Here is a 12,705-nt window from a genome sequence, read left to right on the forward strand (position 1 = left end):
CAACAAGCATAAAAATAAGACATTGGTAACTGAAATATATGTTCTTACAAAAAAAGATATAGTGTAAAAGTAGGCATAAATAATGCAACATCACTTCGACAGGCATTAATGGGATTTTTTCCTGACAAATCACGAATTATAAGTTTACCAAAACATTTATTGAAAAAAATAATAACAAGGAATCATAGCATCTGACCACACAGTTAAAGCAATACAACATTTAACTATTATTCTAATCAAAAGCAGCATGCATGAGAACAAAGAAAAATAGCAAAATAAAGTGATCACTTTAGTAAACACAGTTTAGTAAGGATACAAATTCATGATTTCTATATTAAAATACCCTATTATAAAATCTATATTCATGGACGTTAAATTAGTAGGCATTAAGAACTAATCAATGACATATACAAATAATAAGCCACGAAGAAAATTAGTGATTTCACAGTATCAGAAACATACATGGCTGACAGTCAAACAAACTAAAGGACAAAAGATTGATTCTAATGAATAATACAAATAAAAATATGCAGTAGATTATATGATCTATAAGAATTCAGTAGATTACCTCCAGCCAGCTGTCATTTAAATCTCTTCTGTCCCCAACCCAACATTAAAATGGCTTCTACTGCCCACTAATCCATAGTCAAAAATTATGTTAAAAAATATGCTTCTGTAGGGGGCAGTGTTTTTCTATTAAAACATATCTGACGGTGGATCATAATTTTTCTAATTGCTTCTGTTGTGGGTTGGTTGAATTTTAAAGTGCCTTCCCACCAGGGGGTATACGTTTTACTGGAACAGCCCTTACATTTTCAATAGTGAAAATACATGACTTCCCATCATGCCACGTGACACTTTATTATGTGTGCCAAAATATCAATGACTGCTATTGAAAAGCTGGAAAACGTAATTAAAAGTTTGACACATCGACGATATACATTATGTTCAACTGAAAAGTTTGTAAAGAATGAGTAGACTTTATTTACCACTAGTACAGTTGCACAAACTCTAGTTCCTAACTCTATGCAGCTCAATGGCTTGTTGCTATCTCTCATCTTGACATAATTCCTGGAAATTCTTTTCCATTTCACACGACAATGGCAGTCATATCTCCCACCACGAGACATACTCAAATTGGCATGTGATGTCCAATAAACGTAATCGTGTCCTTTCCAGCTTTTATTCACAAGAATCTGAATACTCCTTTTTTTTCTTCTGTGTTGATTATTAACACTTTTCAAGAAGCTTATTTTCCCTTTCAACTTAAACATGCATCGCTTTCTGTATGCCATTTTTAAAAATTATATAATCAACAGTTTGATCATGCAGATGCTTTGCATGAACAAATAGGTGCAGTTTAAAAGCATCTGGGGTGCTACTGTAAAGTTAGTCTGGTTCCCTGACTAATTTCACTAAATATTTTTTGTTGTTGTTGGGTTTAACACCATTTTTCAGCACACGATAGGCTATGTATGGCGGCCAGTATTAATGGTGGAGGAAGAACCTGGGAAAACCCTGGGAAGAACCACCGACTCACGAGAAGCTACTGGCAAGCTTTCTCATATACCCACATTGGTCGAATCCTAGACTCGAACCCACGCAGACAGAGGTGAGATGGCAGTGATCCGTAACGGAGAGCGCTTTAGACCACTCGGCCACTCGGGGCCCCTCACTAAATCTAAGATGAAACCCGGATCCAAATAAAACAGGGATGAACCAATTATCCGGGTGTTTTGGCAGCGATCATTTTTCTGTAGTTTTTGCAAGTATGCCGTAAGTCCATATTTTAAGGGCAATTTTCATAAGACTTACGGCAAAATCATAAGAGTTGGCAGGTCTGGTTTCGTGGCACATGAACACAAACCACTTATTTAGTGCAGAGGCAACTGGAGTAAAAATGCCTTGGCCAAGAATAGACCATAGTAGCCATCCTGGGCTCTTCTGCTGTTATGATTTAAACCTGCATCCTTCCAGTCAGGAGTCTGGTATGCTAACCAATGAGCCACTGTGGCTTCTACAGTGAGAGGAGTTTATAGAGAGGGACCACTGTGTAAAGTCAAAGATTAAAGAGACCTGTCTGTTCCATGATTATCAGGTCAATTTTTGTGTTTATAAGGGCTGATCTCCCAATATAAATATTTGCCTACCCCCCAACCAAAGTAAATAAGGAATAGGTAAAACAAATGGCACACATCAATCACAATGAATGACAGACTGAATGCAGGGTTCCTGCCACAAATTAAAAAAAAATAATTCTGGATCTTTTCTAGACTAAAAAGCGAAAACTTCCATACCTAAGAATTAGACAAATGTATTGATCTAATAAGTCTAAAATACTTAAAAATTGCAATTACAATGTGAAGAGATGAAGCAGTATAATTTAAACTACAACTCAAATGTTGACATGTATGGAATCATGTTTACCCTATATGACCATGTTTTCGCAATTTCATCATCAGAGAACAATTATATCAAAACTGATGACATGTCATCTGCGCTCTTATATAAATAATGCAATTTCCCACACTTTAGAGACCATATTATTTCTGCTTTGTTGTCATCATCTGTGGTTTAAAAAAAAATTCATGGGTGACTTGTAGCTGGGCAGGTACTAGAACTGGGTGTAGATACTCTTAGGGGTGAAAGACTCCTCACAGGGAAAGCAGCTGTATTAGGGGAGACAACCATGGGGGAAGAGGCTTTTATTGAAAACATTTAGATAAAGGATCTATTGGAACCTAATCTTAATTGTGATGAAGCATTGATGTTTCGATGATTTCATATGGCTTTTAAAAACTCAAAGCCCCTTGCTGGAAATATTAAATTCTTTCCTGCATAGCCAACATGAAGTGTTAAGTCTTAATTTTGGAAGGCCCATTGCCGGCTTTAAAGTCATCTGTTTCTTCCCCCAGAGGGTTATAAACACAATGTCTAGGCATTCTTTAAATAATAATATCAGGTCCACACAGACATACAAAAAGATCAGTTCAAGAATGGCAAATCAAATTGAATCCAATGAAATTAAAATGAATATATTCACAACACAAAACTTAATGAAATATTCCAAGAAATAAAAATTGCAGACTAATTCTGAATGTGTCGGCAAAAAGACCCATCAAGAGGATCTCATCGACTTCTGCTTATTCATCAGCTTCATGTGCCTTGAGAATTTGTGTTCTACATTAACTCCTGACGAGATCTGAACCCATATGCTAAAACTCATCCCAAACGCAGTCACATTTCCATTTCAGTAATAATGAAGATGTAAGACTTTTTCAAGACTTTTTAGTCATAAAAAAAAAAATCCAGACATTTTCAAGGCTTGGACAAGAATTTTTCACATTTTAGACCTTTTCCAGAATTCCAGATCCATGTCAAAACCCTGTAAATGGCTACTATTCATCCAAGTTCTGGACAATCCATTGCTGTTCAAGTAAATGTAATTTACAGTTGAAAATATGAAATAATGCTTGCATGTGAGTTTGTGAACAGAGAGAGAAACAGAAGAAGTGAGATTTTGGGGAACAAACTCAGTAATCAAGATTGGACCTACTGGAGAGAGAAAAGGCTGAGCCAGCCTTCTGCATTTCAAAATATGTTGTTTAGTACACCATTTCTCTTGACAAGTGAAGAGTTACAAGTGAAAAAAATCATTTCAGAACCAAGCTTTCTATCTAACGTTGTGTCCCAAGTCCTCACCAAGTGTATAAGTAATCAGGACTAACGTGTTTCAAAAGAAGGAGTCAAATCAAGTCCTAACGCTCGCAATCATGAAAAACGCTCCTGGATTCACTGTATTTTTTTTCATTCTTAGAACAAAAATCTGTAAATTTATTGTCTCACCTGTGACAAGGCTGCTGCAGCCCTAGTTACAAACAACTAAATAACCCCTATGACCTTGACTTTTTACCTTTTAACCACTTCTATCCATGTGACAAATCTGATAACAAAACATGTATGTAACCTGTTAATATGGCTCTTAATCAATTAGAAAACTAAAAATTTCATCCTATGACCTTGCTCTTTTGACACCTTGATCAATTAACCACAATGATAAACTATATATACTGGTGAATGTCAATGTCTAATGCCCCTTCCCATCCCCCTGCATAAGAAACTCAAAACTGTGACTTTCACAGTTGGCCTCCACATCAATAATAATATTTACATTTCATGATAAACATCTTTACTTTGTCTGCAGTCAATTCATCTACTGCAACAATATCACTGCCAAAACCCAAAAGCTGTACCAATAACCACCTGCCTATAATTTCAGACCTTAACGTTCAAGATTCTTGGCTGTCAATCACAACTGATATTCCTTTTCCCATGATGCATTTGTGGGCCGATCTGATGTTGATTCCATGACGAAAACAGGTCATATTGCCATTTACAAACAACTTGAACCAAACGTTAATGTCAAACTCAAATCAGTGATGTCAGCTATCTTTATGGAAAAGTAATCATCTAAGTTTCACATTTTATTTGTCTGATTTAACATGTGGTTGTTGTGTGATTACCAGTCAGTGACTGGCAATATAAACTTACATGAAATAAAATTGTCTTGCAATGTTTTACCTATGATGCTTTGCATATTTCCACTAAGGTCCTTTAATGACCTCATTGGAAATTTGCAAAGCATAATGGATAAAAATTAGGAAGAGATACAGTTCCTAACAGGAGTATGAATCATGCATGGACAAAGAACATCCTAAATACTGACCATTTCTCAGCTTGCACTCTATGAATGCACACACACATGGACAAAGAATATTCTATACACCGTCCATTTTTCAAAGCTTGTATTCTATGAATGCACACACACACACATGGACAAACCTTAATACCCATTTTTCAGCTAGCTGATGGGTAACAACAGTATCTTAAAGAATATTCATAATTAATTAAAGACAAGAATTTAGTGACTTTATAGCAATTCTTTCATAATAAGCATATAAGGTATCTGCATACCGAATTTAGTTTGCTGAGCTGGTAAATATTATTCTCTATTTCTTCTCACTCCATTTCTTTGTCAAAGCCTCTGCAAATGGTAAATTGTCTATATGACCCCCTTGTATCTGAATTGTCATCTGTTTATTTTCTGATGTTAACCTATTCCTCAGAGCAGTGTGAATTTGGTTTTGTAAACTAAATCCCCTCTCACAATCTATTTGTAATGGGAGAACCACTGCAATTTTGGACAATTTAAACAAATTAGGGAACTGGTCTTCATGATACTGGAACATAATTTTCCATAACTCCATCATGTTATCCCTAGGTTATTTGTTGTTGTAAGATCACACTTGTCTAGAGAGAACATTTGCTGTCACATGTACTTCATTACCGTGCAAGTCTCCAAGGAAAAGTGTTTGTACACTTAAATCATCACTAACCACTTTTGTATATACAACAAGCTTTTTATTGACATCTTCATTTCACATTGGAACAAGAAAGCTTTTCTTTTGCTCTATATCGACTGTAGCAGACGATCTTACCATGTCATCCATAGCAGACGATCTAACTGCAAAGAAATCTGTTATCTTCATTTTCTGCATATTTAAGCTCACTGCTTTGTACACAATAGCTATACATTTCCAGTAAGATTGATCAATGGATCAGATTGTTATACCCTCTGGGGGACAATTAAATCGGAACCCCTCTATAATTTCTGCGAAGTAAAAGTAGACTAGTCCCCTGTCATACTTATATAATCAAACATTTTTTGGAGTATCTATACATCGTCTGGGAACCAAGTCATAAAAACAGCAGCCGATCTCAATCTTATAGATGCATGTATTAAAACACTGAGTCTACCTTATTCTAGCTAGATTGGGATCACTTGTAAAATGAATGACTATGACTTAATTTTAACAAAATGTCATTTTAATTTCTGTCTTTAATAAAAACGAAATAAAAAAAGCATGTAATGGGTACACAAAATTGCTGGAACCACAAATAACATGCATGACCTTTCCCCCACTGATTTTGAAAAGTTGCGTGACTAATGATTTATTTTGAGTCTTGAGCAATGCTACTGCCTGGCAGCATCTCTGCATGCATGACAAAGAAAATCCTACATACTGTCCATTTTTCAAAGCTTATACTCTTGAGAAAACTAGTAATAGATCTTTTGACAAAAAGAAAAAGCTGAAGTGAAAATTTTGATTATATACTGTGTACCAGTACATTTTAAAAAATGTCCACAGTACAATTTGTACATTAAAAAAATATAGGGTATGTTCCAGAATGCATGATTCATGCCAATTTCTAAAACTTGTTTACTTCATTAAATCTTCCCCATATTTAAAAAAAGTCTGCACTTCATTCCAAAGGGGAGGGATATGTCCTTTACAGCTGGTTTTCTTATAGACTGAAAACTGAATGAATGAATGAATGAATGAATGAATGAATGAATGAATGAATGAATGAATGAATGAAAATACACCAGATATTCATAATTACCTCCTCATCTCTGAAAAGTAGGTCATATTCAGGGACACTTAACTCTGTCTCCTTCATTAGCAGTTTGACTTGAACTGCATTGTACACATTATGTACATCAACTGGACGATGGCTGAAAAACAGTAAATCAGGAAGGTTAACAAAGGTGACATTTAAATTAAAAAATATAACAGCAGCAGACATGAGTATTTTTAAAGTACACAAGTACTTTAGTTTTGGTTAAATTTGAATATGAGCACAAACAAACACTTCAAAAAAATTATTCTTCAGTTCCAATAGCTGCAATAGAGTACTTTTAATATTGTAATGGAATGTCAGATGCTAGATAAAGTGATGTATGGAAAAATTGATCTAAAAAATCACATCATCCATTCTACACCAGACTCAATTATTCTAAACACAAGTTATTTTTGTTGAATGCTGCTTTTAATACTCAAAACTATGTGATTACCAATTACATGTTAAACAAAACAAACCATTAATATATTCAAATGAAATTATAGGCATTAAATTCTAAAATATCAACAATGAATGAATGATTGACATGTAGGGCATCAGCATTGAAGGAATGATTGTATGGGGCATCAGCATTGAATGAATGATTGTATGGGGCATCAGCATTGAATGAATGATTGTATAGTCATCAGCATTAAATAAATGATTGTGTAGGGCATCAGCACTGAATGGATAAATGATTGTGTGGGGCATTAGCATTGAATGGATAAATGATTGTGTGGGGTATCAGCACTGAATGGATAAATGATTGTGTGGGGCATTAGCATTGAATGGATAAATGATTGTGTGGGGTATCAGCATGTAATGAAGGATTGTAAAGGTCATCAGCATAATTTATTGAATGAATGATTGTGTAGGTCATCAGTATTTAATGAATGAATGTGTAGGGCATTGGCATTAAATTAATTTGATTATACACTGGACAACAAATTTTTACAAAAGTCATGTTACTGAAATAAAATTAGTCAATTCTTATCAATTTTTATGTGCTGAACACGAATATGACAGTCAAATTGCAAAATTGGCTCTAGTTTTTTTGTAATCTGCAAGAAATTAATGTTTACATAACGAAATGCATTCCAATAGTAAAAGGTCAACTGTAATAGCCTACCTATAAAAAATCAAGTCATTGACTACATCTTAGATTTCTTCGCCTGTCTCTTGTACAGCTGTTCGGGAGCATCTCTGAGGAGTGTCCAGTAGTAGTCAGCCAGCATTGTAGTGGACCATTTTCCCTGGTATCTTTGTTCCATTGTTGCGATATCTTGATGAAAACGTTCGCCGTGTTCATCACTAACAATACCACAGTTGCTAGGAAAGAAATCCAAATGGGAATGAAGAAAGTGAATCTTTAGAGACATATTGCAGCCAAGTTTCTTATACTTCATCAACATGTCTTCTACTAGTTCCTTATAGTTTTCTGCCCTAACATTTCCGAGGAAGTTTGTAGAAACTAGGCGAAAAGCATTCCATGCTTGTTTCGCGTCACCTTCCAGCAAGTTGTTGAACTGGTCATCTTTGAAAAGCTCTTGAATCTGAGGACCCACAAAAACTCCCTCTTTAATCTTTGCTTCGCTGAGTCGAGGGAATTTTTCATGCAGGTATCGGAATGCTGGCAAAGTCCAGTCAATGGCTTTCACGAAGTTCTTCATCAAACCTAGTTTGATGTGAAGGGGTGGTAGCAAGATTTTCTGAGCCTCAACCAGAGCTGGGTGTTGGATATTCTTCTCTCCAATGGCTACATTCTGCCTGTGAGTCCATTCCTTCCTCATGTAGTGCATTTCCCTTGCTCGGCTATCCCACTCGCATAAGAAACACATGTATTTTGTATATCCTTGCTGCAGTCCCATTAAAAGGGCAACTACCTTCAAATCACCACAGAGGTGCCAGCTGTACTTGTTATACTCAATGGAATTCAGTAGCTGACTTAAGTTATCGTATGTCTCTTTCATGTGGACAGCATACGCTACTGGAATAGATGGAAGAATGTTTCCATTGTGCAAAAGCACAGCCTTGAGACTCAGTTTCGAAGAGTCCACAAATAGTCTCCATTCTTGTGGGTCATGAGTGATTTTTAAAGCATTCATGAGGCCCTCAATATCGGAACAGAATATCAGATTACTTTCCTTTCTGAAGAAAGGCTCCAATTGCTGGTGGCGCTTTCGATAGGCAGTAATTGTGACATCTTCTTCTAGAAGATTCCATTGTTGGAGTCTTGATCCTAGCAATTCTGCCTTGTTCTTTGATAAGTCCAAATCACGAATCAGGTCATTTAGTTCTTCCTGTGTTATTCTGTGTGGGGTTGATGATGCACCACAGTGAAAATCTGGATCACTGCATGCTGATGGACCAGGAGAAGAACAGGTCGACTCACCTTTGTCTTCGTCAGATGAATCAAGAGAATATTCTGCTGGAGGTTCTGGAATAGGAAGTCCCTCACCATGTGGAACTGGTCTCAATGCAGACGGAATGTTTGGGTAGACTATTCTCGACTTCTTTCGCTTCGTTATTCCGCCGGAAAGAGGAGGAACCAAGCAGAAGTAACAGTCATTTAGGTGGTTGCTTGGCTCTCTCCACACCATTGGGACTGCAAACGGCATTGATGACCTTTTGCAATTCAACCACTGTGAAAGCTGTGTTGTACATGTAGCACAGCATATATGCGGAGCCCAAGGCTTGTCTTGGTCACCAACCTTGCATCCGAAGTAAAGATGATATGCCTTCTTCACTTGAGAATTGATACTTTTCTTCTGGTTGGCAAATGTCACTTCCCCACAAATATAGCAAAAATTGTCCGCGGTATTAACACACTTTCGAGGCATTACTGTTCTTTATTGTACGTAAATGGATAAAATAATAAGTTTTATGTAACAGTAGCTTGAACTGTCTCGCACAACGTCTAAAATATTTTAAATGCTGAACCTATCTGATTGGGCTTTATATAGTACACTGCTTACGTCAGCTTCAGCAGCCGCCTGGCATTAGTATAATAGGCCTACACATGTATAGTACACTGCTGACGTCAACTTACTTCAGCAGCCGCATGGCATTAGTATTGCATTGCATCAGAAAATGATGCAATCAACTGTGGATGATGTGAGCATGATGGTATTATGCAATGTTACATCATTATTCCGGATGTTGCTGCAGTCCTACTGGAGAAATTTACACAGTGAAACATAGAAAATGAGGTATATGAATATCTTCAAAACGAGAGCCAATACAAATTTTTCACGGTTATATTCGTGTTCGGCACACCAAAATACTACAGATTAGGGCCTTTTCAAGTCAGTAATGATTTCACTGTTGACCAGTGTTATGTAGGGCATCAGCATTGAATGAATTTCATTGTATTAGGCATCAGTATTAAATGAATTTGATTATGTAGGGCATCAGCATTGAATGAATTTCACTGTGTCAGGCATCAGTATTGAATGAATGAATGTGTAGGGCATTGGCATTAAATGAATTTGATTATGTAGGGCATCAGCACTGAATGAATTTCATTGTATTAGGCATCAGTATTAAATGAATTTAATTGTGTCAGGCATCAGCATTGAATGAATTTCATTGTGTCAGGCATCAGTATTAAATGAATTTCATTGTGTCAGGCATCAGCATTGAATGAATTTCATTGTGTCAGGCATCAGTATTAAATGAATTTGATTATGTAGGGCATCAGCACTGAATGAATTTCATTGTGTCAGGCATCAGTATTAAATGAATTTGATTATGTAGGGCATCAGCATTGAATGAATTTCATTGTGTCAGGCATCAGCATGAATTTCATTGTGTCAGGCATCAGCATTAAATGAATTTGATTATGTAGGGCATCAGCACTGAATGAATTTCATTGTGTCAGGCATCAGTATTAAATGAATTTGATTGTGTACTGCAGACCTGCCAACCCTGACGAGTCCATCTCAGTAAGGCAGTTGATTTTTTTCCATAAGTTTGACCAGTTTTCAGTAAGGTGTAACAAAATATCAGAAACTGCTATTGTAAAGCTGGAAAACATGATCAAAAGCTTGGTATTCAGAACGAGCAGCAACGATAAACATTATGTTCAATTGAAAAGTTAGTAAAGTACACGTAGACTTTATTTACCACTAGTACAGTGCACAAATTTTAGTTCCAAACCCTATGCAGCTCAATGGCTTGTTGCTGTCTCTCAACTTGACGTAATCCCTGGAAATTCTTTTTCCATTTCACATGACAGCGGCAATCATATTTCCAAATGAATTATACTATGTTTACACCACATGAACACAGGGTTGTTTTTCCAAATAGTGGATTACACATTGTTAGTCTATGTCAGTAAACCCTGGGACAAATAAGGGTCATGCATGAAGTAAAGGTAATTATCTTTCAAATAAATCAATGCTTACATTTTCTGTTTTCCCTCCAATTAACTTAACAGATTTAACAACTTCATGTATACATTTATTTCTAAGGGTTTTATCATCGTAAAGATTTTGCACAATTTTTATATTTGTAGAAATGTACGTTTTTTATACTATTATCATGCCTAAGCACTGCTGAACAATAATCAAAAAATGGGTCACAGTCAAACACTGGAACCTGCTTCTGTAGAATAACTGGTCTCTGCAGGCATATATTGGATGAAATAATTGATGAAATGATTAATTCTATTAATAATTGACATCCAACAATTCTGCATTTACTTCAGATTGAGCAAAAAAAATTAAATTTTTCTCTTGTTTTTTCTTTCTGAAATGTCTGAATTTTCAGCAGGAATTCGGTTGACAGTAATGTATTTTTTTGCTATTTATGATCATCAAATAAGCACCAAAAACTGACTAAAGAGACTACAAATCTTTTTTAGGTTAAATGACATAACTGAGGGTGAATAATTTGCCCAAATTACCCCCTTGGGTGGCTCCCCAGGATAGCCTCTGATGATTAACTATATCATTACGATTCTGAAAATTTTGCATATGGATTTATTATTAACTATACAATGCCTCTGTAATTATCTGACCCGTGAAGCCCTAAAAAGAGTTCCTAAGTATTTCCAGTTAGTATGCAACAAAGAAATGACTGACGTTTAGTTGCTGTGACTGGTGGTTTCTCTTGTCAAGTAAAGAAAACCAGTCTGATAACTAATACCTAACAAACAAATAATAATAGAAATAGAAAAATGAAGAGCACCAGTATCTTTCATTGTTTCATTGTAGAGATATAAAGCTTTTAAATTTTCTTTCATTTCTTAACTTTAATAAATGTATATTCAAGTGTTTTGCTACACTGATGTACTGGAACACTTGCAATGTATTGGGACATTCTTGCAGTTGCACAGATGTCAATGCAGGAAACTGCTGCAAAAAATAATGCTGATACATGCTCATAAATATTTACACCTCTAATGCATGCGCGTTCCACTTCTCTATAAAGATGACTCACCTATCACAGATATAGAATTTTACATGCTCCAATGGTTGTAGAGTCTCCACTACGTCAAAGTTTGCACCACAATTTATCATTACAACATGTTTCACCTATGCAAAAAACAAAAACAAAAATTATTAAGAACAATTCATCAGAGCATTTACATTTTCTACTTTAGAGGACATTGCAGTCACAGTATTGACATCAAAGTATCCAGAAATATTATTCTACAAAAAATTAATGCATGGAAATTAATTGCAAACAAGAGCAACACAAAAAATACTAAATAAACCTCTGTGTGTGTGTGTGTTTTGGATTTTTAATGTAGCTTTAAAAAATTTTCCGTCATATCGCTTCAATGTCTGCAGTGTGATAGTTTATGGTGATTTCTAACACTGGGGCATCATGCCACAGACATGTAGCATGATATCCCACCCAGTCACATTATCCTGATTCCAGGCCAACCAGTCCTAACACTAACCTCTTAATGCTGATCGCCAAGTGAGGCAGCTGTTAGTACCATTTTTGCAAGTCTTTGGTATGACTCAGCCAGGGATCAAACCCATGACCTCCCACATCCGAGGTGGAAGCTCTAACCACTTGGCCACCGGAGTGGTCCTAAATAAATGTAATATACAGGAATGTGTATGTTGAAGTTTATGAAATTTAAGAACTCTGTGTTTATGAATCGGGTAGCACGTGCCCATGAATCAATATTGCAAAGCCAATGACAATGTCACTGATATATGCATAAATTCAAGGATCTCACCTTTGATAGTTTTTGGACCGTATTATGACACTTTCAGACATCCAGCA

The 12,705-nt window shown here is 35.9% G+C and overlaps 1 protein-coding gene across 1 annotated transcript in view; it reads right to left on the reverse strand.

Annotated features, from left to right (window-relative positions):
• LOC149779733 (cell division control protein 45 homolog) overlaps positions 1–12,705 on the reverse strand; it is a 115,129-nt gene that overhangs the window by 80,837 nt on the left and 21,587 nt on the right. Inside the window, exons 4-5 of the mRNA XM_089940593.1 lie at positions 11,905–11,999; positions 6,466–6,577 (exon numbers count right to left, since the gene is read on the reverse strand). Coding sequence (XP_089796719.1) covers positions 6,466–6,577; positions 11,905–11,999 — 207 coding nt within the window. The remainder of the gene's footprint in view (positions 1–6,465; positions 6,578–11,904; positions 12,000–12,705) is intronic.

The sequence above is a fragment of the Sinohyriopsis cumingii genome, chromosome 17 (genome assembly GCF_028554795.1).
Source record: "Sinohyriopsis cumingii isolate HCF-2022 chromosome 17, ASM2855479v2, whole genome shotgun sequence".
NCBI classification, from domain to species: domain Eukaryota; kingdom Metazoa; phylum Mollusca; class Bivalvia; order Unionida; family Unionidae; genus Sinohyriopsis; species Sinohyriopsis cumingii.